Here is a 24,980-nt window from a genome sequence, read left to right on the forward strand (position 1 = left end):
CTCGGACCACCTGCCACATCCCTGGAATCCCTATTTCTATTCATTTCTAGCAAAACCGGACACTGGGTTTTCCAATGGCCGAACCCTTTGCAGAAGGCGCATTGGTCATTGCTAATGTCTCTCCGTCCAGTGTGGGATGTTGGGGTGTGATCTTTAGGAGGTAGATCTCTGGGGGTGGTCGATTGGTAGTTCCCCCTTTGATGTTCCCGTCCTAGCGCTATACCCTGTATCTGGGCTATCATTACCCTTTCCTTTAAATCTTTCTTCTTTTTCTCGGACGCCCTATCATTCTCATTCTTTTGGTGCTCGTAATACTGAGCCATCTGAAGGATAGCTGCGGGTTTGGAGGCCCCCCAACTACTCTCACTCGTCTGCAGTTTTTGGGAGACTTCTTGTGTTAGTCCCTTTACATAATTTTGCACAAACAGTTGCTGTCCGGTTGCGGTGGTCATGTCTTGGCCACTGTAGTCGGAGAACACTGTCTCAAATCGGGAGAAGTATTCTGACACATCTTCCTGGGGTTTCTGTCGACAGGCCGTGACTATCGACCAGTCTACTTTTCTTTCCGGGACCAGTGTTTTTAATTTCTGAACTATTTTATCTGGGAGTTCCAGTATGTCCTTCACTGGTTTACTCCCCGGCTCTCGCTGTCTATCTAGTTTACCGAGTTGGTCCCAGGTGTGTCCAAACAGATCCGTGTGGTCAGCCTTCCGGATTTGCTTCCACACGTCAGCCGGCAGACATAGCCCAAAGAACAAGTCAATATCTGCTAAAGTCATTATTGTCGAACCCAAGGCTGTGCCTAATTCGGTATAAAATGCTGTCGGGTTCTTTCTTAAGTCGGGCAGGGTTTGCTTGAAGGTTAGGATATCTTGTCGGTCCCATGGTTGGTAAACCCAATTGTACACAACCCTTCCCTTTGCATTTTCGTTATTAATATCATCGCTCGTTCCCTGGCCCCGTGGCGGGATCCAGTAAGGAGCCGCTTCTCTGATAGGCATCATAGTATTGGCTACTTCTGCCGAGGTTGTTTCAGGGACCGTAACTTTGGCTTCTGGTTTCTGTTCCGCGAGGTGGCGGAAGACCTCAAGCATTTGCATGAAGAGCTCCGTCGCCTCACGTTCAGTCCCATCTCCAACATCAATTTTCCTATACAGTGTTGTTAGTTTAGCGGGTCCCTTACTCTGATACCTATCTTCATACGCGTTCAGGGTATAGTAGCTGAATCGCAAGATGAAATGCCGTCTGTGGCTGTCGGCATGTGAATTATATACGCTCATTGTATAATCTTCGCTCTCCCTTCGTTCTACTAATGTCTTTGCTATTTTGTCGATCCCATCCCGCTCATCTTTGCTCAACCTATTTAGTCTGGTTGATGATTGTTTGCTAGACTCGGGGTCGTCTGATGAGGTTGTTAATGTGGCTGGTGCAAAGGCCGTGAGGGCTGGTGCACTAGCACTGAGATCGCTTTCGCTCACACTCGGAGAGTGAAAGCTTTGTCGGCAGGGGGCATATGGAGGGGGCATGTAGATGATTGGGGGACCTAGTAGTAACTCATCGTTTGCCCGTTGTTTGGAGGGCAATTCAGGGTAGAGCGCAGAGGGGGTCCTAACCGGACATTGGCCTGTCGACCCTGATTCTTGGTTTTGCATAGTATCTTTTCTTTCTTTTATTTCTTCTTCTAGTTGCTTCGCGGCTAGGTGGGCTGCCTTTCGTAATTCTTTCCCTATTTTTGCTTCTTCTCTTTTCTTTCGTTGTTCCGTTTCTTTGCGCCACATGCCGATACTGTCGAGCATAGTGGGCGTGGTCTTATTCTTCTGGAGCGCTATTTCTAATGTTTTTATTTTATTTTCGTCAAAGGAACCTATCAGTGGCCACTGACTTTCAGGGTTCTTTTTCGTATATTTATGCCATAGTTTAGTGTAAGCTATAGCGACTAGTCCATACTTAGTGAACATGTCCTTATTAGGGGTGCCCTCCAGTGGAGCTGGATGGTTCATCTCTAATAAGCGGTCCGGGCTAAACAGGCTACCAACCAGTGGGGAGAAGACAGGCATGACGGATTACAACGGGGACAAAAGTCTGCACTACCTATCTTATCACGGCGGACAAAGACTAGACAGAATATTTCTATTCTACGTTATTTGGAGGCCGTGAATACCTCAAAAGAACCAATACCGAATAATCGGCCAATCAAACAATCCAGTGGGGAGAATAAGTGGGCACGAAAAATTATCGTTACCCACTCTTTCTCTACCTGCAAAGAGAGACCTTGTTCTTCCCTGTTTGCAGACAAAGGATCTCCAGACAATAATCCACGAACGACAGTTCGGGAAACAGTGGGGGAGGAAGATAGGCACGACGGATTACAACAGGGACAAAAGTCTGCGTTGCCTATCCTTCACTGCTTGCAAAGAGAGAGCCCGTTTGTTTTTCCCCGTTTGCAGACAGTGAATCTCCAGAGGGTTTCAACAAAGCGTAATGCTAGTATTATCCAAACAAAAACAATTTTCCTCAATTCGTCGTGTTTACACGACCTTACCCGGACCGCATGGACGGTTTCCTGTCCTCTGGATCCAGCGCCCGATCGTCCTCTCTCCTTCGTGTTGTTCGCGGCACTCCTGATGGTTCCCAGTCAGGACCGTAGATCACTCGAGAGAGGTCTGTTCAGAACTAGTGAAGGTCGGATGATCGGCTGTCAGACGAGGGTCTATCGGACACGAGCTCTTCCCGATCGTTGCAGTCGTTCACTCTGTCATCGGGACCTCTCCCACTGGATCCACGTGTCGCTGATGGGCCCCACGCTTTGGGACGCCAATTGTGGAAAAAGGTAGGGCTAGGACCTTTCTCAAGATTTGCCCGGCGCTAACCGCCCTTGTACCATTCAAATTTACCAAGCAATGAGGCAGGCGCCGGAGACCAGAAGGCAGGAAACAGAAGTTTTATTCCGACGGAGCAGAACACATCAGATCAGACAACAAGGTATCATCTCGAGGTGCTCTAACAGCCTCTCGGAGGCCTGGCCTCTTATACACTGGTTTATGGCATGTGACCTTCCTTTAATACAATCAGATCTTTGTAAAGCAAGAAAAAGACATCCCCGTAATCCTAGTGTCAATCCCACCCCCATATACCTTCACAATAGAGGTCCTCAACCTGCTGATAAGAGGAGGGGGCCATCACGCAGCTGAGTGTTCCGTCGAGTTTTAGGATGTGTGCGCCTGACCATATCACAGGGGGGTGGGGAGGCCTGGATCAATAGAGGGTCCTTTGAAGGAGAGCGACCTCATACAATAAAGGGCAGTAAATGATATCTCCCGGCTTAGGCAATGGCCTCGGACCTGTGTGGACAGTCGGACACGGGGTGAGGGGCCATCAATGGAGTGGTATTCATGCTGCGTGGACAATCCAGCGCAGGAGGGAGGTTTATCAACAGAGGGGCATTCATGGGAGGAGAGGAGGTGTTGGTCAGGCGCTGGCGTGACTCCCAAGGACAGGGTCATGCAGAAGGGTCATGCTCATAAGGAGGAGGAGGGAGGGGGAGCCAGGGTGCGCGGAGGATGCTTGCTGGGTCAGAGGGACGTGCTGGCGATCGATCGTGGACAGGGAGACCATGATATCTAAAATGGCTGCCGTGCACGTAGTACATAGGTGACAAGCTGGCGCAGATAATGTTCAGATCGCAAATTAAAATTCCACAGTACCACACACATGCCTTTACCACACACGCCTTTACCACACGTATGCCTTTACCACAGGTATGCCTTTACCACACATATGCCTTTGCCACACGTATGCCTTTACCACACATACACCTTAACCACACACACCTGCCTTAACCATGCATGCCTTTACCATGCATATGCCTTTATCAGACATGCCTTTACCATGCATGTTAAGTATAGTTGAGGTAAACTCCTAAATATACGTATATGATTTAAAAAAAATTTGGGGGGTAAAACCCACCTTTTTTCATGAATTGTACACTTTTGTTTTCTTTATCGTAGGGAGCCCCATCAACCCCCTCTTTTTTTAATTACCTTTACCACCATATGTCTGTACCCACCCCACACCCTAAAAATACTCTTACCACCCTAGCCCTTCCGTTCCCAAAACCCTAAAAATACTCTTATCAGCCTATACCCTTACCTCCCTATAGCCTTACCCATTGCTAAACCCTAACAATACCCTAGCCACCACATACCCCTATCTGCCTCTAAACTCTAAAAATACTCCTACCACCTTATTGTGGTTTTCAATGATTGTTTAGCAGCATGTATGACAAATAACTCTCAATCTCAATTGTATACATGCTTCCTGCATAATAAAACAGTATTTGACAGAGAGTTGTCTATTATAATCTGAACTGAGTGCTTTGAGAATTGTCCCCCAATTGCTTAAAAAACAATTCAATCTCTCCATTCTGCAACATGAGAAAGGGTGAATGTAAATTAGAAGAATTACTTTATCAAGAGAATCTACCTAAAGGAGGCCTTAAAACGGGGATGGCTTTTGACACCCCTGTTTTGTTTGTCTGGCTGATATGGGAACAACATAGCCCAGCATAAGATTTCCCCCAAAATTGAGAAAGGTTCTTCTAAGAAGTGTGATCCTGTATGCCAATGAAACAGTGATTTTGGAGAACACTTCAGTATTTCTAAAAAAAAATGTTTAAATGAAGTTCTAAGCCCTACACTGTTAGTGTTATATTGTGAAAAAAACACAGCTGGACCTAGTTGTATCGAAAAAGTGCCTCTGACTCTAGGAGAGAGACAGCCCTAAATAACGGGGAGCGAGGTTAAAGTGGAAGGCTGAGCATTGCCCGATGCTTGTTCGCCTCTTTACAAAACCCTGGACTTACTTTCTTCTGAACCGATTTTGAATGTAATAAGAGCGAAACCAGTTCAGTCATGTAGCCTTTACGGGCCACCTCTGTGCTTAGATGACCAGAATTCATTACAGAACTTTCTGTAACGTTTTCAGCCTCCTGAACTGTGTTCCCCAAGTTTATATCCAGCTGGAGGTTAGCTTCTGAGGCAAACATTTGAGTTAATGGTGTTTAACTTGAAGTCATCTGTTTTCCTGATGAGGGTGCTTGATGGCAGCTGTATGGTGCTTACTAGTTAGAGCAAGAGGTATCTGCACAGTTGCTGGTCTGAATACCGTGAGACATCTCAGAGGCTCAGGTTGTTAATTTGAGCTGGTAGTAGCCAGTGTGGCACAACAGCCCTAATTTTACGAGACCAGCACTTATTGATCTGACTGTGAGGACGGGATGGAGAAACACAAAGCGAGAAAACTGTGGAAAAGAAAGACAGAAAAACTGGTACAAAGGGAGAAAACTGGGCCAGACCAGAGTGAGATAGTGTGTTTGTTAGTGGATTAAAGAGGCCTGAGGTAAATTCACGATTAAAGCCTTGGTATTCGGCATACCGGTTTTTAATAGCAGGGGCAGAGCAGAGCTTTGGACTCCTCTCTCATTCATTTACAAGTTGAGCACTGATCAGAGGGTTCCATGACTTTCTCCTACGTGGGACTCTAGATATTCAAATAGATACTTTAGTATTAAATCATTTTTATTGAAGAATTGCCACACATATGATTATACATGAACTGTCAGGGATATTACATTCATTAGCATAACAAGAGCTGAAGACACATGGTATGAGTGAGTCCAACCAGGTGAATGTGAATGTAAACTGGCAAAATACATAAATGTGCACAACCCCATCAGAAGAAAAACAGAGAAGGAAAAGGAAAACAGAAGAAAGAAAACCATGACTAAATCCCCCCCCACTACCCCTTTACCCTGCCCTACCCTCCCCACCCCCTCCTACATTCAGTGTCCAACACTTTTGTACCGTTCTAGTCAAGCTAACCAAGTTCTCCTCCCCCTTCTCTGAGAGACGCAACAATCTAAGATATCGGGGCCTCACGGAACTCGGAAGACAGCAGGGACAAAAAGGGCTGCCACAGCTCTGCATATTTGGCTCCCTCCCCAGCAGCCGTCAGGGAGAGCTTTTCCATGCCAAGCACTAGCCACCCCCTTTCGTACCGCTTTGTTAAGTTGGCAGGGTATGCTCAGACATGAGTCCCTTGCTCACTTTGCCACTGGATTCAAGCAAGCCTGGCTGAAGACGGCTGTAATGCCAGAAACCGATCCTTGGAAGCTTGTTTCTGGTACAGGTAAGGCATGGCTTGGCAGTTCGGGCTGGACTGTTCCCATGAGGCACAGGGTCAGACTGATTTGCATATGGCCATGTCTGAACTGGGGTGGTAGAGTGGGCTAAAGAACGGTGATGGATTAAACCCAGATCTGTGGACTGGGTGTGAGTGTTTGATTGGTTCAGATGCTCCGTCCATCACCACCCCTTTTGTACCGCTTTGTTCGCCATAAGTTGGCAGGGTATGCTCAGACGTGAGTCCCTTGCTCACTTTGCCACTGGATTCAAGCAAGCCTGGCTGCAGACGGCTGTAATGCAAGAAACCGATCCTAGGAAGCTTGTTTCAAGTCACGGTAAGGCATGGCTTGCCAGTTCGGGCTGGACTGTTCCCATGAGGCACAGGGTCAGACTGATTTGCATATGGCCATGTCTGAACTGGGGTGGCAGAGTGGGCTTACGAACGGTGATGGATTAAACCCAGATCTGTTGACTGGGTGTGAGTGTTTGATTGGTTCAGATGCTCCGTCCATCACCACCCTCTTTTGTGCCGCCAAGCACTAGCCAGAGGTAGTGTAACCACCCATGCAATGTAGGGACAAGCGCCGTCCTCGTTTTGTAGCACAGAGCCCAACGCGATCGCAATCAGGCGACCTCTACAAGAGCGTAGCAGGTATGTCAGGGGATTCGGGAGTTCCAGGAGGACATATGATGGGAGACGGGGGATCTCTGTATTAAAGTGTGCGTCCACCTCATCCAGAATCTGTTTCCAATATCCTTGGAGGTGTGTACAATCCCAAAGCAAATGCACCAATGTCCCCACCTGCCTGCAGCCCCGCCAACACAATGCATCCTTGGTGTGATCCATTTCATGGAGACGTTCGGGAGTGTAATACCAATACGTCGCAATTTTTGTTATGGTGTCCGTAAGCCCCATATGATTAGTGGAGTGAGGTGCACTATAATAAATTCCCTCCCATTCCTTGCGGCTAAATGTCCTGCCCAATTCCCTCTCCCAACGAGCCCTGCCAGCACTATAAACATACATGTATTTAGCTAATAGCATCTTGCATAGATCGGATATTAATGTCTTATACGTCTTGCGCGTAATCAGCCAGTACTCTTAGGGAGTGAGACGTCTATCAGCCCCCGAGCACACCTGCTTGTGAAGAGCCCAATGCCGAGCCTGCAAGTATCCGAGCCTCTCTTCTTCTGGCAACCTATATTCCTGTCTAAAATGAGAGAAGGGAATTACCCCCTTGGTTGTGTATAAATGATAGAGAACCCGGCATCCCGCTGGCCTCCCTTTCGCATAGGCGGCAGTGTCCAATCCTGGAGTAAAATCCGGATTGTCCAGAATAGGTGTACGGGGGGACGGGAAGGTGGTAAATTCATGGCTGATATTTGTCCTGTCCCAAACCTCTATAGGAACCCTCGTGATATATGAGGTGTATAGATTAGGGGGTCTGTGTTCTTTGCGGAGGAAAGGAATTTCTTGTAAGGGCCTACCTACCACTGCCTGGTCCTGGAACAGCCAGTGCTTTTCTGACTCCCATCTGCTACACTCCACCAAAAGGCGTAGCTGAGCTGCCTGAAAGTAAAGCGTCAAATCCGGGAGTCCAATCCCTCCGCCCTCTGGTGGGAGCATCGCCACCCGGAGTTTGAGGCGCGGCTTCCTCCCATTCCATATAAATTGGGCCAATTCTGACTGCGTCTGCTTTATCCAATCCACAGGGGGTTGTAGGGGAATGATGCAAAATAAATATAAGACCTGGGGAAGGACAGTCATCTTTATTGCTGCAACCCTGCCTAGCCAGGACAGATGGTAGTGCTTCTACCGCCCCAGTTCCCTTCAGATCTTAGACCGCAACTGAGCATAATTGATGTCCTCCTTGTCCCTCAAAGATGGGGCCAACCTTATCCCCAGATAGGGAACTGCCCCTGTCGCCCACTGAATGGGAAACGCGCTTTGCAGCATATCCCGGGTGTGTTTCTCTAAAGAAAAATCAAGGGCTACTGATTTCCTCATGTTGACCTTGAACCCGGAGACCCGCCCAAACGAGCCTAAGTCTTCAATACAGGCAGGCAGCGAGACCTTAGGTTGAGACAACGATATCAAGACATCATCAGCATACAAGCTGATCTTATGCACGTAGCCCCCAAATTTGATCCCCATTCAAATGGATACTTTAAACCCCCTGGAAAGTTGGTCAGAACTCTCACTGATCAACAATTTGAAATGATGCCAGAACGTCTCAAAATAATAGCTTTGTCAGGAGCTCTGTAAACTTATTTACTGTCATCTTTTGTTTTGTTTTAACCGTTTTATATTGTTGAGGACCTGAAATCTCCAATATGGGATAAGACACGCACCGTTGAGTGAACAGCAAGTTGAATTAATGAAAGGTTGTCGCGTGCAAACCTGGGCTTCACTGTCTGGACAAATCAGTGTTGAAGTAAGTACAATGTAGCAATCTCCCTATGGGAGTTGTCCCCCAGTGCACCGCGTTAAGAGATACCCGAAGGTATGATGAAGTTCAAATAAACACCAAGTTCATTCAAAATCAATTTGTAATTGTAGTAATCATTTCATCATTACAAATTTCTTAATTTTCATCCATGCGATAAAGTTATTCTTTAGACATGAGTAAATACATCCAAATTAATTATTTCCATATCCCTATGCATTTCGGGCTTGTCCAGCCCTTCATCAGGGGAATAGTCTGTAAACAAATAAAAAATAAATAAAAAAAAACTGACTGCTATCAGAGGGGATATCTGCTATGCACATTTAAAGTTAAACAAACATCTTTTCAATGAAAAAATAACTGTTATTTAAAACATCAAAATAATCCTGAGGGAGCAACATGTATAATCGTAAAGTTCACTGCAAGCAAAATGTTCGGTAACTGTCAGTTTTTGTATATTTATGAAGAACTACGCTTTGTGACAAGATAGAAAAAAACGCCACCAAACGATTAATATTAGAAAGATCAGGTAGGAAGCATCAAGTCAAATACAATTATAACGCTCGATGCAGGCAAGTGGTTCGATAACTGTCAGGTTTAAAAATGGTGAGCTACAGGTTGTGTGCAAAGAATAAAGAAAGACACCCTCAACCACGAAAAACTGGAAAATAACAAATCATGCCCGACTATAGTGCCAAAAAGGTTGTCAGAAACGCGGGGAGTTAATACTCACTGGAAACGTGTTACCGAGACGCTACGGATCACAGGTTCCCTATTAGCGTGTAAGGTTCATACTCGTGTGGGTTTGAAATAGCACGCCGGTGCATTTAGGATTAAACAACGACGGACTGTTTACTTGTCCGAAGTGTGGGGGCCATTTTGGAGCAGTTAGAGAGTTGTGAAGGGAGTCATGTGGGGGCCATATTAAAGTGGTGTAAAACCGGTTATAACGAAATCGAATGACTTGATCCTCAGAGTCTGAAAGGGTGAACAAAACAGGGATTCATAAGTAAAAAAAAACAAGTGACCCAATCCTGAAGCTAATCATGATACAGTGTCTAAAAAGGGTGGAAAGACAAAAAAGATTCATGAATGAGATATGCAAACATACGGGTACAATGATGAGCATGTTAATACATGGCAACTCAGGAAAATCATGTGTTAAAGGCATAATAAGTCTGTTCAAAGATAGCAAAGAAATTCCATACGATCATTCAGCCCTGTGGGCTGCATCGTGCTCAAATATCGTATCCAAAAGTTCTCCCTTTGAAGCAATATATTTTTGGGGTTCATGCCCTCCTGATGGCAGTCCGTTTTTTATTTGTTTACAGACTATTCCCCTGATGAAGGGCTGAACAACCCGAAATGCATAGGGATATGGAAATAATGAATTTGGATGTATTTACTCACGTCTAAAGAATAACTTTATTGCATGGATGAAAATTAAGAAATTTGTAATGATGAAATGATTACTACAATTACAAATTGATTTTGAATGAACTTGGTGTTTGTTTGAACTTCATCATACCTTCGGGTATCTCTTAACGCGGTGCACTGGGGGACAACTCCCATTGGGACATTGCTACATTAGACCTGAAATCTCCGCCAACAATAACGTTTAACAATAAACATGTCATAACAAAATAAACATTGACAAAGCCAAAAGTCTGACAGGCACATTAAGCTGGCAATACTTGTTTTTGCTTTGAAGTTGCTGCTACAGTTCAATAGTTCAAAACCATTTGTCTTTCTAAAAGATGCAGCCACATTTGGGAAGCCTTTATTGTCTTATCTTTAGGTTTACGGGCCTTATATAGATCTTGGCAGATATGTTACTCTGTCGGATATCCCGGATATATCAGAGGACCTAAATCTAAGATAATTGATCAATGAATGGCAAAATGAAACAACACAACTAAACAAAGATCATAAAGAAATAATTTGAAGTGTTCCATGCTTTTTAAAGAATTATATCTCATCTTATGTATTACGTAGTTCCCTTTTAGTTTGTAATCATACAGATGAGTTTTTTTTATAGTTCTTACTTTAGTATTGCTAAGAAATGATGTATACATGAGTAGTTGTTAGTAGAAGCCTAACCATGTGAAACAATGGTGCACAATGCAGGAGAAGGGATTCGGGAGGAGTCGAGAGTCCGCATTACACTGCTAGGGGACCAGTCTTCACACGGGGGCCGCTGGGACGGGCTGGGCTCACAACTGTTTATTGCTGACAGGTTGGCCGTTGAGGTGGTCTGGTTCTATAGTGGCCTAGAACAGTTTTCCTTGGCCTCTAAAGCAGGCAAGGGCATTGAGCTGCTCTGGCCCCTATTAGATAGTAAAAGACCACAATAATTAGGATGCAGTGGGCACTTGATGCAATAATGTGAGACAAGCCCCATGGCTACTATTTCTTGCAGACATAAGTTAAGATTATACTCGATCCGTCTGCATCGAGATGCTGGAAAAAAAATTGTTACTGGAGTTTGAAAACCTACTCTTGTGTTGCAGAATCAAAATGGAATCCTGGCCATGTTGGATGAAGAATGCCTGCGGCCTGGGACTGTTACAGATGACACCTTCTTGGAGAAGCTCAACCAGATCTGTGCCACACACAACCACTTCGAGAGCAGGATGAGCAAGTGCTCTCGCTTCCTGAATGATACCACCCTGCCACACAGCTGCTTCAGAATCCAGCATTACGCTGGCAAGGTACCACGTGGACGTGTTTCTGTATTGTTACGATGCCCAGTCTTGCCAGGAACAAGTACTATAAAATTGTAATGAAAAATGTAAGGGAAAAGATAACGAAAAACATTTATGGGCACTCGCATCAAAAGTGCATGATTCTTAATGTGTCTTCTTTCAAAAACAAGTTTTATATTTGCAAATATGTCTTTTTTATTCATAAAGTACAACCAAGAAAACATAACTTTACCACGGTTGAATGAAACATTCATTAATGTAGTACAGCACCTGGAGTAGCCTCATTCAAAGGTAGAATTTAAGCAGCATTTTTAAGAGGGCAGAGCACCTGGAGATAATGCCATGCGTTTTGACTGAGACCGGAGCATAAATTATCCAGTATTAAAGTTAACTTCTTTATGAATGATTCCCCAGACAGGTGTAATACCTCCAACGCATAAATGAGTCGTTAAATATCGACTCATCAAATGGTGCCATAAATGAACTAGCCAGAGAAGAATTATTTTTGAAGAAAACAAGTTAACTCTTACGTAGTCTATTTATCTTTCTAACCTGTTTGGTAACATCTAAAACTGAAACCGATTGGGATAAATGCCATTATGGAAAGGTAATGGTATTTTCATAGGCAGCTTTGGAAGCTGGTTCTGAGTTTTACACCTCGAAATAGTAGATAATGTGAAGCATTAATGCTACTTAGTGGAAAATCCCTTTTTCATCAGTTTTCCCATGCAAATCCCTCTAGGTACTGCCTACATGGATTTGCTTGGGCAAACACCTGGTCCATGTGCAATTTGGTCCCGACTCTGACCTTCAAATCAAGTACATTTAGATTAAATTAAAAAATGCCAGCATTTATTTAACCTTGTACAACAGCATAACTGGGTTACCATCACAACTGACATTATCTTTGCTTACCTCTTGCTCATTATTGCAGTTTGCGTCTTCCATCTGGCTACATCTTCATACCTCTTCCTAATTTCGAGTATTTCCAGAAGTGCAGGAATATTTCGAGTGCATGCTGAAAACCTAATGCTTACGGTGTTTCATCAAGTTCAAATTGTTTGCATCACATTTCCCATGCACTAAAATGTTTTAGAAGGTATCTTTTAGACATGTACATTGCCTTTTCAGCTCCCCTTCAACAGTTTACGCCAGTATACAATGATTTTATCGTAGGTGTTGTGGTGGATGACGACATCTGTCACCTGTTTCTGCGCACCTTCAGTAGCGCCGGTTCTGCAAGTAATTTACTGTTTCTGGGATTCTGACTTCGGTATGACACCATTTTACCTGACATCTCCTAGGGTTTGTAATATTTAGTGTGATACATAAGTAAATTCTTGTGTTAACACAGTTTGAGCTTGATTTAGGGCTAACCATGGTGGTCGGGTTGAGTCTGAAGGTAGCATAGGTTAAAATGGATATTTTTAGCTTTAACATCAAGAGCTGCGGCTGAAGTAAAACATTTGATATTCATTATGTTTGTTTGTTCAGGAGTTTGAGAGGAAAGTGGATTGATGTGCATCACAGTATTAAGTAATGATTGCACCAACCATTTAATAGTCTGATCTGCGGTTAATTGATTCCACTTCCAAACACTCTACTTGCATGGGTAGTTAGGAAACCCTTTCCAAGAAATGGCAATTCCCCTTTTAGATATCTTTAGGGAGGATTCTATTCAGAACCTTAAATACTGCAATCATATATATTTCCTGCCCATGCCTAGTGTGGAACATTTTAGGCAATTTTCCACATCTCCACCCTGCTATTGTTAGACTTTGACAGGTGTTGATCTTGTCTGATGAGTTTTACAGATTCTGCCGCAAAAGATAAAGAAACATCTATGGATATTGAAGCCCCAGGCTGGGAGTCCCTTTATTAAGTTATCAATTACCTTAAATTTGATAACCTTTGAGAACTTTGGGTCAACCACTTTGAACAACATATAATGTCTAAAAACGATCATGTACGCATTTTTCAAAGAAGCTACCATTTGATATTAGCATCAATCATTTCACAAGAGCTGCCTAGCAACACGACCGAAAACCAAGGAGCACGTATTCTCCAATCCTCAAATTAAAAAAGTCGATTTTAACTAATGTTTTGAGTGGTCTCTTGTGGAAGTAATTTAGAATATATATAACCAAACAACCCTCAATAAATAGAACATTTTGAGGAAAAAAAACCTTTCTGAGTTTAACAAGGCCTATTATAGAAAGTGGAAATTTTCCTACTTCAGAATACATGCATTATGTAAAATTTTGTACAAATTTGTAAGTACAGCTTGTGGAATACGGAAAACTAATGTAACTGAGTTATTCAGTTGTTGCGACAATTCTGTGGTCTTAAAAAAACAAAAAGATGATAGGTAGAATGCTTGACTTACTCTCAGCTACTAGTAATTACTTGGGCTGCATTCCAGTCCATCGTTTTATGCCCACCATGCAAGTCTAGACAGAGCACAGCCGTATGCAACTAGACCTTGGTCAGTTAATGGCCAGTTATTATGTACCTTTGGTAATGAAAGCACAGCTATTTTTCTGGAATTTTAAAGATGTACACATACACGTTCACAAATATTGTGCATATAGTATATAGAAAAAGTGTAACCACAGCAGCTTGGTTTCTGTCCCCACACTAATTCTACCAGCCCTGGGATATCCATGAGAAAGAGGATTTTTCTCTGTACATGGATCGTCTAGTTTCAGTAGATGTTTGTGATACAATATTCTTGGTGAAAAACACAGGTACAATCTTTACAAGCAGTCATCAGTGGACAGTTTGTTTACCTGCATTTCAAATAATCTTGAGGAGAGAGAGAGAGAGCGAGAGAGAGAGAAAGTGTGTGTGTGGGGTGTGTGTGGGGGGGGGGTCCCCTCAAGACTAAGATCATAGACCCAGCATTTAGTAATCATGGAATGGGTAATCCACATGTGAAACATAAGCCCTCTGCCTCTAGGAACAGTTTAATTTTAGCCATACGTATTCTGGCGAAAATAATGCTGTCCCACATACTGATCTGCCTACTTCCAGGGAAAGGTATGTGGGAATCCCATGGCATTATTTTAATTTTATCCTCTAAAATATTTCAGAATGATAATGTGCAAGAGCTAATTTAGTTGCTGATTTACAGCCCTGAGGTAGACCTTAAAATCAAGGTAAAGAAATGTCGTCATAATTCATGCTGTCAAATTTGCTTGCTTCAAGTTTGAAGTTGATCATTCTTGCAAAGAAGAATACTAGAAAGACTTTTAGGGCCTTATTGTTCTTTTACAAGAAGAACAAAGGCACTGTTGGGTCCACGTATGGGTAGCGAAAATCATGCAGAACACCTCCTTACCAGTCCAATTAACACCTTGTGGAGAGTGGAAGTAAGTAGGATGACTTAAAATGTTTATGAGCAGAACTTACTAGGTCGGGTTAACCTGGGCATAGTAACTGAAATGTGTGTAGAAAAATCTCAGGGGTGACCCTAAAATCTCAGGGGTAACCCTACTTATTGAGGAGGCCAGGTAGTGGTGCATGGCAATTAGGACAGTTATGTGAGAAGGCACAACTCCACACATGAACCCATGAATGGAAATAGGCAAAATAATGCAGGATGTGGCAGGAAGGGAAAAGCTGGGTTGCTTGGCAGATTCCGAAGACTTGCATTGAGAAGAAGCCTGGTACTAGAAAACTGAGTGTACTAGCTTGGCAGAGGAATGGTAGATGTGTAAACGTCTTTGTTCATGTTGAAGCACAGTAATACTAATCTGATTTTTGTTGTTGTTGCACTATACGGATCAGTGATAGGAACTAGACCCGGGCAGAGATGTGCCCTTGTTCTGCAAGTACCTGGTTATGTGCTGTACTGTACTGTCCTCAGCGTGTCTTTTACCTTGCCACTTGTCCCCTCTTGCAGGCAGTTTTGAGTTACACTGTGGAGATTACTCTCTTTCTAGGAATCCGCTCTCAACCCCCATTGTGTGTATGGGGAAGGGATGCTCAAGTGTGGGCCCAGAGTGAAATGGATGAATTTGGTTCAAGACCATCTCCTCTCCTACAGAAAGTCTAATGCATCGAGAGGCAGTGATTGAATCACTGTGAAGTTGAAATGGAAGGCTGGCAGTATCCCCTGGATGTTCAGGGAGATCCTTCAGAATGGAGTGCTAGTCCCAAGGAAGCACAGGTTGAGGACGTCTTCATATGAATGGTCATTGAAACATTTCTGTAAAGTGAAATAAGGCTGTTGCTTTAGGTTGCATCCTCGAGGCTTCACCATATTACTGCACAATGGCCAGAAAAATTGAAAGAATAAAAAAACGCTGTTGAGAGCCGTCAGCTGTGCACATTTTTCCATCAGTTGTGCTCTCCAATGATACATTTTCTGGACCATTTTGAAGTCTTAAATGTGAGGAGTCTTCTTACAAAGCGAATTAGGGTGTATCCATGGCTAAACAGTTGCAAAGTGCAATTTTTCTGTTGGGCAAACAGATTCTTTTAGCGAGGACAATCCAATACAATGAGGGACCCTAGCTCGTGAAAAGTTTAGGCTAGATATGTACCTGTTGGATATCTTGCACAGCTTCAACAGTGAGGATTCTAGAATTAGTATCGTGGGTCTCTTTGAATGATGTGGCAGAACATAAAAATTGATATCACTGCCCATGGAAATTATTTTAGAACTTTGTTTCTAGTAAACACCGCATGATGGTGATTGCACTCATTTTAATATCTGAAACATATGAGGGTGTTGGCTTATACTGAATTATGCATTGCTTGCTTTTTATCTCCTTCTTTTATAGGTGATGTACCAGGTGGAAGGATTTGTTGACAAAAACAATGACCTGCTGTACCGTGACCTCTCCCAGGCTATGTGGAAATCCAACAATTCTCTCATCAAAGCAATGTTCCCGGATGGAAATCCAGCCAAGATCAACCTTAAGAGACCACCCACCGCAGGATCACAGTTCAAGGCTTCTGTGTCAATTTTAATGAAAAACCTGCAGACAAAGAACCCCAATTACATAAGGTACGTACATGTTTCATAAGGTCTAGCACTTCAGTGTCCCCTCTACAATTTAAATGTGTACTCTAGTAGTCTAAAATTCAAGGCTGCTTTTAAAACCCTACTCCTGTGACCCCTTCTAAGGTTGAACTGTTTTCTTCATCATTCCCAGGGTGACCCTTAAGGAGGAACATTTTCCTTCTTTGATGAAAGAAAGTAATGTTAGTACCAAAACCAAACTGAAGATTTATAGATGTTTTCATTTTACACACCCTATCACACCAGTACTTTGGGTCAGCCCACCCTTCCTCCTTTGTGGTTTCACCAACTGGCCTCAAAAGGTGCTAAACCTTTTCTCCTAAATAACTAAACCTCATTAACTCTAGTCTCCCTCCCTCTGACCAGAACATGTCTGTTTTGGAGATTATCCATGGTGTTATTGTATTTGTCATCCTGCCTGAGGAGACGCCCCATAATTACAGCATTGAATGGAGGCATGTGTCGTTTGTTTGTAAATGTGAACTTTCTGAAAACCCCTAGTCTAGCTTTCCCTTCCTTTGTTTGGAGACTAAAACATGCTAGACACATCTTACATTATATATATATATATATATATATATATATATATATATATATATATATATATATATATATATATATATATATATATATATGCCTCAGCAATTATCAGGCTTAATCTTTGAGATTGTTGACTGAAGCTTTTCATGAAAATAAGTATATTAATTTAGACCATAGTATGAACAAAAAGTTGAATTTGTCACCCCCCATCAATTGATCTATTCATGAACACACACGATCGCAAGCAGTCTGGTCTCCATCACAGACCCTCTATTATATCCGTAAATTCCTGAATGGTAGATCCAAATATACTAATTGCCTAAACACAAGAAAAGAAGCTTGTTACAGCACACCCATTACTATGTAAACCAATTCTTGTGTATTGATACGCATGTTATCTTATGATGTGCTGACAGCACCTTTAGGTAGTAGGTGTTTGAAGCTACTTGAGCACCCGCTGTACTTACTGCTAAAAATAATTATTATTCACGCTCATTAAGGTTAGGTGTAGACACATTTTTCTTTTTCATGTGCTGTTCTTACCCTCCTAGGGAACACTACTACCTATCAGTTGTTTATCGTAAATTCTACTTGCCTATATGCACTTATCATAGGCACAGGCAATTTGTGAGCACATGACCGATATCTCTTGCACACAGTGATAACAAAAAGATAACTGCATTATTACTTGTGAAAACATTTTTGGATTTGTTTAGACCAAAACAGGAGGATGCTATTATCAGAGATTAAGACTTGCATTCCACATCCTTAACTTTAGTCTGTTTTTGCACAATATGTTTATATTTTGCTGTGTGACCCAGTGAATATTTGGAAAATTGGTCTAGCATTAATTTCAGTTTCAATTTATTCATTGTGTCTAGTGATATGTTCGCCCTCACACTCTGCATATCATTTCCTGTTCTTCGGACTTCTAATTTCTGGCTTTCGGTTATCCCATGAAAATTCTTCATGGAGTGACCGATTTTGCGACTTGATACTAAGCCAAGTGAACATGCAGAGATTATATGATCTGGAACTACCCAGAAACGTGTGTGCACACTGACAAACACCCACTGTCACAGTGTAATTCCAATACAGGAATATAACAATTTAAACAAAACAGCACAGGTGCACCACAAAAGAGCTTAGACAAAGAGTTTTATAAAATCCATGTCCACCAGTATTCTTCCAAAGTTGTTGTTTTATTTCAATGAAGTTTTTAAAACATGCAATCCAAGGTCCCAGGTCAGGGAACTTGGTGATATACGAAGATGATTGCACAATTGCAACAGCCGGCTAGAATCAGTCGGAGTATTCCTCATCAGTAGAAGATCCGTTGGTCTTCTGTGAACTTGAAGCCAAGTTGAACTTCCAAGCGCTTCATCAAACTTCGATATGGCGCCAGCCCCAGCAAGGAATTCGAAATTTTAAGCTTAGGTGCCAGTGCAGACCACATTATCATTATTTTCACAGAGTATATACAAAAAGTTCAAGGAGAGCTCCAAAACAAATCATAAACATTACCTCAAGTTTTAAATGAATCAACCTGATGCGGTCATCCTTCAAACACCTACACGCAAGAAGGAATCCAGATCTCACTATATATGTGTGTAATACATTGCCAAAAAACACTAGCAACCCTATGCCCATGACATAACTTTACTATTTCTAAACAACCATTAGCTCCTCACTAGAGGAAGGCATCTTTCCTTTGTCTACAAAATCTAGCTAAATCATTCCAAGAAAAAAAAAACCTTGTTTTTCATCAAAAAATTAAGCAAGCCATTTAAACTCAACTTCTGGCTCACATTACCAATACTGACTTGGTCAACACCTTTCTGGCTGGATTCTGCCTAAAAGGCAGGATGAGGTGGCAAAAGTGAAAAATACTAAACAGTCTTCAATAAGCGTCAAATGTTTGTGTTGCTTGAACTATCAGTTGCTTTCAATACTGTAAACCAAAAAACTAAACTTCCGATCTTCTCATCTAGGATGGAAACAGAAGTTAAAGGCGTAAATTGTTTAAAGCCTTTTATTATGTCAAAATCCCAATATGTACATGGGGCTGTACTTCACTGTGCGTAAAAAGAATTACATCGTAATTAACCAATACTGGTGTGATACTGTGTCTCACAATCTATACCTTCTAAAAATAAAAAATATTTATGCTAAAAGAACTTCCTTGTAGAATGAATATCCTAGGCTGAGCTCTTTGTTCTTTAAATGTGACATAGAATGTATTCTACTCTACACCTCTGACTCTCCACCTCAGGCAGAGTAATTGTTTACTCATTCTCTCAGCAAGTGATCTCTTCCTCTCTATCCCTTTGCCAAATCCCCAGGCTTCATTATTACTCAAAGCCTAATTATTATCGGACAGATCTCCATAAACTGCTTCCTTCCATCTAGATATGCAAAGAAAACTCAAGTCCTCAAATTATTCCCTTAGACTTAAGGAAAGCATTGCAACTATTAGTGGTTGCTCAATTTAACAGAGGAAATGTATTGCTAGCTAGCTTTCTGAAATCCGTGCAGGCTGCCCTCAGGACTTTCATGTTGAGACTTGATTCTAAGCCTCTAAAAATCACATGAACTCCATTCTGAGAGAACTTTCCTGGCTGCCTTTTGGGACAAGAATTACCTTTAGTTCCTTTCCTCTTTGGCTTCTTTACCTCCTGCATCATATACATCCTTAGTCATCATCTCACCAAGCTACCAGAAGAATAAGCTAGAAACTACTCTAGGCGTAAGTATGAAAGGAGCTAATCAGGTCTCCTGAAAAATCCAAGACCTGCTCCACCTAGCTCGGATATAGAACCATGTACCCAAAAACTTCAGACGTCATACGAAGATACTATCCTTCTATTGACTCCTCCCTTCAGAACCCACCTTAAAGATTTGTGTGAGCTCATGTGCTTTTTTAGGTCTCGCCTTTTCCATTCCGTAGGAATGGGAAATGAAGAGAATTCAAGTGCTCAAAATACTCGTGAAACCAAGGGCTTTTTGGTGCGGTTTTCTTCGAGTTCACGTGGCCACAGGCACGCGCTTTTGGGCCATAAACTTTCACGGCCATCTGTTCCCCAGCTCCAGCACCTCCCCTCTCTCTCCCCGCACACAGCCTTACTTGGATTTCTCCTCCCCCTCCCCAGCCAGCTTCCCCCAGGCCGTGTTCCTTTCTCTTTCATTTTTCTGTTTAATTTTTACTTTTTACATTGATACCTTCCTGTGTGCTCTGTAACAATTTTCAGTTTTTTAACCTCTTTCACCCTTACTTGCATCACCACACGTTTTTCGTCTCGACCAAAACTTTATGCACACTGGGATTCGGTGCATTGTCACCTGTTCCAACATGGCCGCCATGTATGAGTCCTTTTTTGCTTTTTCCAACCCTGACGCTACGAACATTTCAGACACCCATGCACGTTACACTCTCCAGAGTGATGACACCGGAGTTTACTATAGGAACGTTAGACCCGTGATTTCCACTTATGCAGTAAGATTGACAACTCGCTGGAATTTTCAGTAACGGATCCAGCTTTCATCGCTGTTCACGCATGCAAGCTGCCACGATGTTTTTCCTTTACGCGCTTTGCACTTTGTTAATGGACTATCCCGTATATCATGGTAAATCGTCTCTACCACTGTTGAATGCACCATGTTATCCACATTCTCCGCGAGGCATGACTATTTGTTTTTTCTTCTTTTGGGCACTGAACACATTATTCGTTTGTTTACCTCACAACTTCATTAGGACCGTGACTAAGAACTTGCGTGTTTTTTTTCCTTTGGGAACTGAACACATTATTCGTTTGTTTACCTCACAACCTCGTTAGGACCGTGATTAAGAACCTGTGTTTTTTCACTTGCACTTTTGAGTCCCTTGCACGCATTGGCCACCCAATATCAGTGATCTTCACCACCATTACGTATGCTTTTTTCATTTTCTCACTCCTTGATCTTATTATCAAACACGATAATGTGAAACTGATTATCACCTTATACAGAAAGGAAATACTTTGCTCAAATACCACACAAACCCTGATAAAAGGCTACCCCATGGGTAGTTTAACAGGCCTCAACTCAGTTGCATAAACATTTTTCAGTTTTACATTATGTCTTCTTGGTTATAAATAAGGTAACAAAAATGCTTTTAACACTTTTTTTATTATAACTTTATGGCATGCCTCATAGCAGCCAAGCTGCTCTTGAACATAGCTTACATACATTGCCAAAGCCAATAGCTCTGGCAAAAACGTACCATTGCCATTATAAATTACAATCACTTTTATTTATTTATTTATTTAAAATATTTATAAAGCGCGACTGTCACCTGGCAGGTATCCTGGCGCTTGTAGCTACTCTTGTGGTTTATTGACGGGGGTGGACTGGGACTGGCCGGTTTTTATAGGGACAGGGGAAAGAGCCATGTTTTGATACGTTTCCTGAATGGGAGGAGATGGGGGATATGGCGAATGTCGACAGGGTAGACTGTTCCATAGCTTGGCTGCAGCTACTCTGAACGATCTTCCTCCCATCCTGGCCTTCTTACATCTGGGCACTCTCGCGAGGCAGGCAGTTGTGGACCTGAGTGTTCTGGTGGGGGTATACCAGGAGAACGGGTGTTGAAGAGGTCTGGGTCCTATTCCATGTAGTGCCTTGAAGACCAGGCAAAGGGCCTTGAAGGCAATGCGTTGCCTCAAAGGCAGCCAATGCAACTCGGCCAGTGCAGCGGTGGCCGAGGATCTCCTAGTCCATCCCAGAGCCAGTTTGGCTGCTGCCGACTTGACTCGTTGGAGTCTGTCCAGTAGTGTCGCAGGAGATTCAAGCAGCAGGGCGTTGCAGTAGTCAAGGCGACTAAGAATAGTACACCTGACTACTAGTGCTCTGGCGGAGGATGGAAGTAGAGGCAAGACTTTGCGCAGTGAGCGCATAAGGCCGGCGCAAGTTGCGACTGTTCTTGAGACCTGTGTTTCCATGCTTAATTGATGGTTGAGCATGACGCCCAGGTTGCGAACGGTGGTAACTGGTAGGGGGTTGTTGGAGTTTTCCGGGGGCCAGAACTCAGCGGGCAGAGGGCGGGGTATGCGACTCGCAGGGCAGTACATCACCTCGGTTTTCGAGGAGTTGAACTGAAGTGAGTTCCGGTGCAACCAGCATGCCTTGTCTCGTAGGCAGTCATGGAAGGCTTGCAAGGAGATGGAGTCTTCGCCTTCCCACGAGAGAAGGAGCTGTGTGTCGTCCGCATAGTTTACTGTGGTCATGTTGTGTGACTTAATTAACGTGACCAGAGGTTTTAAGTAAACGTTAAAAAGAATCGGACTGATAGAGGAACCCTGGGGGACACCGTGAGGGACCGGGGAGAAGACCGATTGGAAAGGGGGGAGGAAAACAGCCTGTTTTCTGTCGCTGAGGTATGAGTGAAACCAGATCAGGGCCGTGCCGTCGATCCCTGCCGCTCTCAACCGCTGGAGCAGGACCCTATGATTGACAGTATCGAATGCGGCAGACAAGTCAAGTAAAATGAGGGCCACGGCTTGGCCCCTGTCTGCGCGCATTCGAAGCTCCTCCATGGCCGTGAGCACCGCGGGTTCAGTGCCATGGGCTGGGCGAAACCCAAATTGGAATTCATCCAAAAAATGGTGCTGCTCGAGGTGGGTAGAGAGGCATTTACTGACCCAGCGTTCGAGCACCTTCACTGGGAAAGGCAGGAGTGATATGGGGCGGAAGTTGGACAGACAATCTGGGTTTAGCGTGGGTTTCTTTAGCAGCGGGGTTATAAGCGCTTGCTTCCAGGAGTGGGGAACGATGCCGCGGACGAGCGCAGACGAGCTTGCCTTAAGCGCGCCTTCGGCGCGCAATCGGCGTGCCCGCTGCGCTCGTCCGCTGCGCTTCCGACACTGACACATAGTTTATAGTGGTGACGGGTGGCGTAGGAGGGGGTGTGGCCAACAAGAAGTGGGCGTGGCTGTCGTCTCCCTTCGGCGTTCAATGGCGCCAAGAAACGAGTGGTTTCTGAGTCCCAGCAGCTAATAATCCGCTGTTATGGGATCAGGGATTGTGCAGTCAGGCAAGTATTTTAAACACAAATACAGTACACAAGCAAGTTTAAAACGAGTAAAAAAACACCTCCCGGCTTTTCGCCTCAGGAGTAGCAGCAATGGAGCAGCGTTCGAGTGCAGCGCGCTCTATTTATGTCTGCGGAGGGGGCGTGGCCAACAAGAAGTGGGCGTGGCTGTCGTCTCCCTTCGGCGTTCAATGGCGCCAAGAAACGAGTGGTTTCTGAGTCCCAGCAGCTAATAATCAGCTGTTATGGGATCAGGGATTGTGCAGTCAGGCAAGTATTTTAAACACAAATACAGTACACAAGCAAGTTTAAAACGAGTAAAAAAACACCACCCGGCTTTTCGCCTCAGGAGTAGCAGCAATGGAGCAGTGTTCGAGTGCAGCGCGCTCTATTTATGTCTGCGGAGGGGGCGTGGCCAACAAGAAGTGGGCGTGGCTGTCGTCTCCCTTCGGCGTTCAATGGCGCCAAGAAACGAGTGGTTTCTGAGTCCCAGCAGCTAATAATCAGCTGTTATGGGATCAGGGATTGTGCAGTCAGGCAAGTATTTTAAACACAAATACAGTACACAAGCAAGTTTAAAACGAGTAAAAAAACACCACCCGGCTTTTCGCCTCAGGAGTAGCAGCAATGGAGCAGCGTTCGAGTGCAGCGCGCTCTATTTATGTCTGCGGAGGGGGCGTGGCCAACAAGAAGTGGGCGTGGCTGTCGTCTCCCTTCGGCGTTCAATGGCGCCAAGAAACGAGTGGTTTCTGAGTCCCAGCAGCTAATAATCAGCTGTTATGGGATCAGGGATTGTGCAGTCAGGCATGTATTTTAAACACAAATACAGTACACAAGCAAGTTTAAAACGAGTAAAAAAACACCTCCCGGCTTTTCGCCTCAGGAGTAGCAGCAATTAAGTATTAATTATTTTAAAAAATTAAAAGCCATTGTTATTTGTAATATCAATACATCTAAGTCACGTCAATACAAAACATGTGGCATTACAAATGCTAAAAGTGTCACATTTGCTAAAGTTAAAAGTATTGGCATTGTAAATCACAAAATATAAATATAAAATGTCATTTACAAAACCAATAGCTCCAACTTTCCTACTGCGAGACCTATTGGCAACGCCAGTGCTTGTCTTTTCTGCCTTTCTGTTTATCTTTATTAAAATACTAATTCTTGTCATTTCTGCCTTTCTGTTTATCTTTACTAAAATACTAATTCTGGTCATTGGTAATAGCTCTTGTAAAGTTATATATTGTGCTTGTGAATGGATCTGAGCTGTATAGAAATTGTGACCAGGCCCTGAATTAAACTCTGCGCTGTCAGCCAACCCTTCAGTTTCAGTTCAATTTCAACAGTGATGCTTATTGTAGCCTTTCTTGGTTTGGCATTTCTCAATCAAAGCTGTACCCCCTTTCCTCTTAACAGCTTCTTATTTGTATGCGTACTACATTAGATGACTGTTTCAAATACCTTATTACTGCTTGAGATCACGTTTGCATTTTAAATTATTTAAAAGTAACACTCACCGATATTTATATGTTTTGCCCCACTTTGTAAATTAACCGGGATTAACATCTGTGAACGTTATTAGTGGGCCTAAAATATAAAGATTGAGTACAGTAGAGAAAGTCAGTGATCAAACAATTTAACTTAACTCGTGATGGTGAGACCAAATAATTTCAATCCTCTTCTCATGAACACCTGTCAATGGACAATTGCGAAAATACTCTGTTACAATTCATTTACGTAATCCATGTCTATTGCAGATGCATCAAGCCAAATGACAAAAAAGCTGCCCATATCTTCAATGACGCTTTGGTCCAGCACCAAGTTCGGTACCTCGGTCTGCTGGAGAACGTACGTGTTAGGAGGGCAGGTTATGCTTTCCGACAGCCATACGAACCCTGCCTGGAAAGGTACAAGATGCTCTGCAAGCAGACCTGGCCTCACTGGAGAGGCCCTGCAAGGTAAATTGGTTTCTTTTATTTTTTGTCAGGATGGGAAGTTTTTGTCAACTGT

The 24,980-nt window shown here is 43.3% G+C and overlaps 1 protein-coding gene across 4 annotated transcripts in view; it reads left to right on the forward strand.

Moving 5' to 3' along the window:
* The window catches only part of MYO1B (myosin IB), a 757,882-nt gene that overhangs the window by 477,156 nt on the left and 255,746 nt on the right, over positions 1-24,980 (forward strand). For all 4 annotated transcript variants that reach the window (XM_086955387.1, XM_086955390.1, XM_086955388.1 and 1 more), the window contains exons 16-18: positions 11,140-11,340; positions 16,122-16,348; positions 24,728-24,928. In XM_086955387.1, the coding sequence (XP_086811513.1) occupies positions 11,140-11,340; positions 16,122-16,348; positions 24,728-24,928 (629 nt within the window). The remainder of the gene's footprint in view (positions 1-11,139; positions 11,341-16,121; positions 16,349-24,727; positions 24,929-24,980) is intronic.

The sequence above is a fragment of the Lissotriton vulgaris genome, chromosome 2_1, assembly GCF_964263255.1.
Source record: "Lissotriton vulgaris chromosome 2_1, aLisVul1.2, whole genome shotgun sequence".
Taxonomy (NCBI): Eukaryota; Metazoa; Chordata; class Amphibia; order Caudata; family Salamandridae; genus Lissotriton; species Lissotriton vulgaris.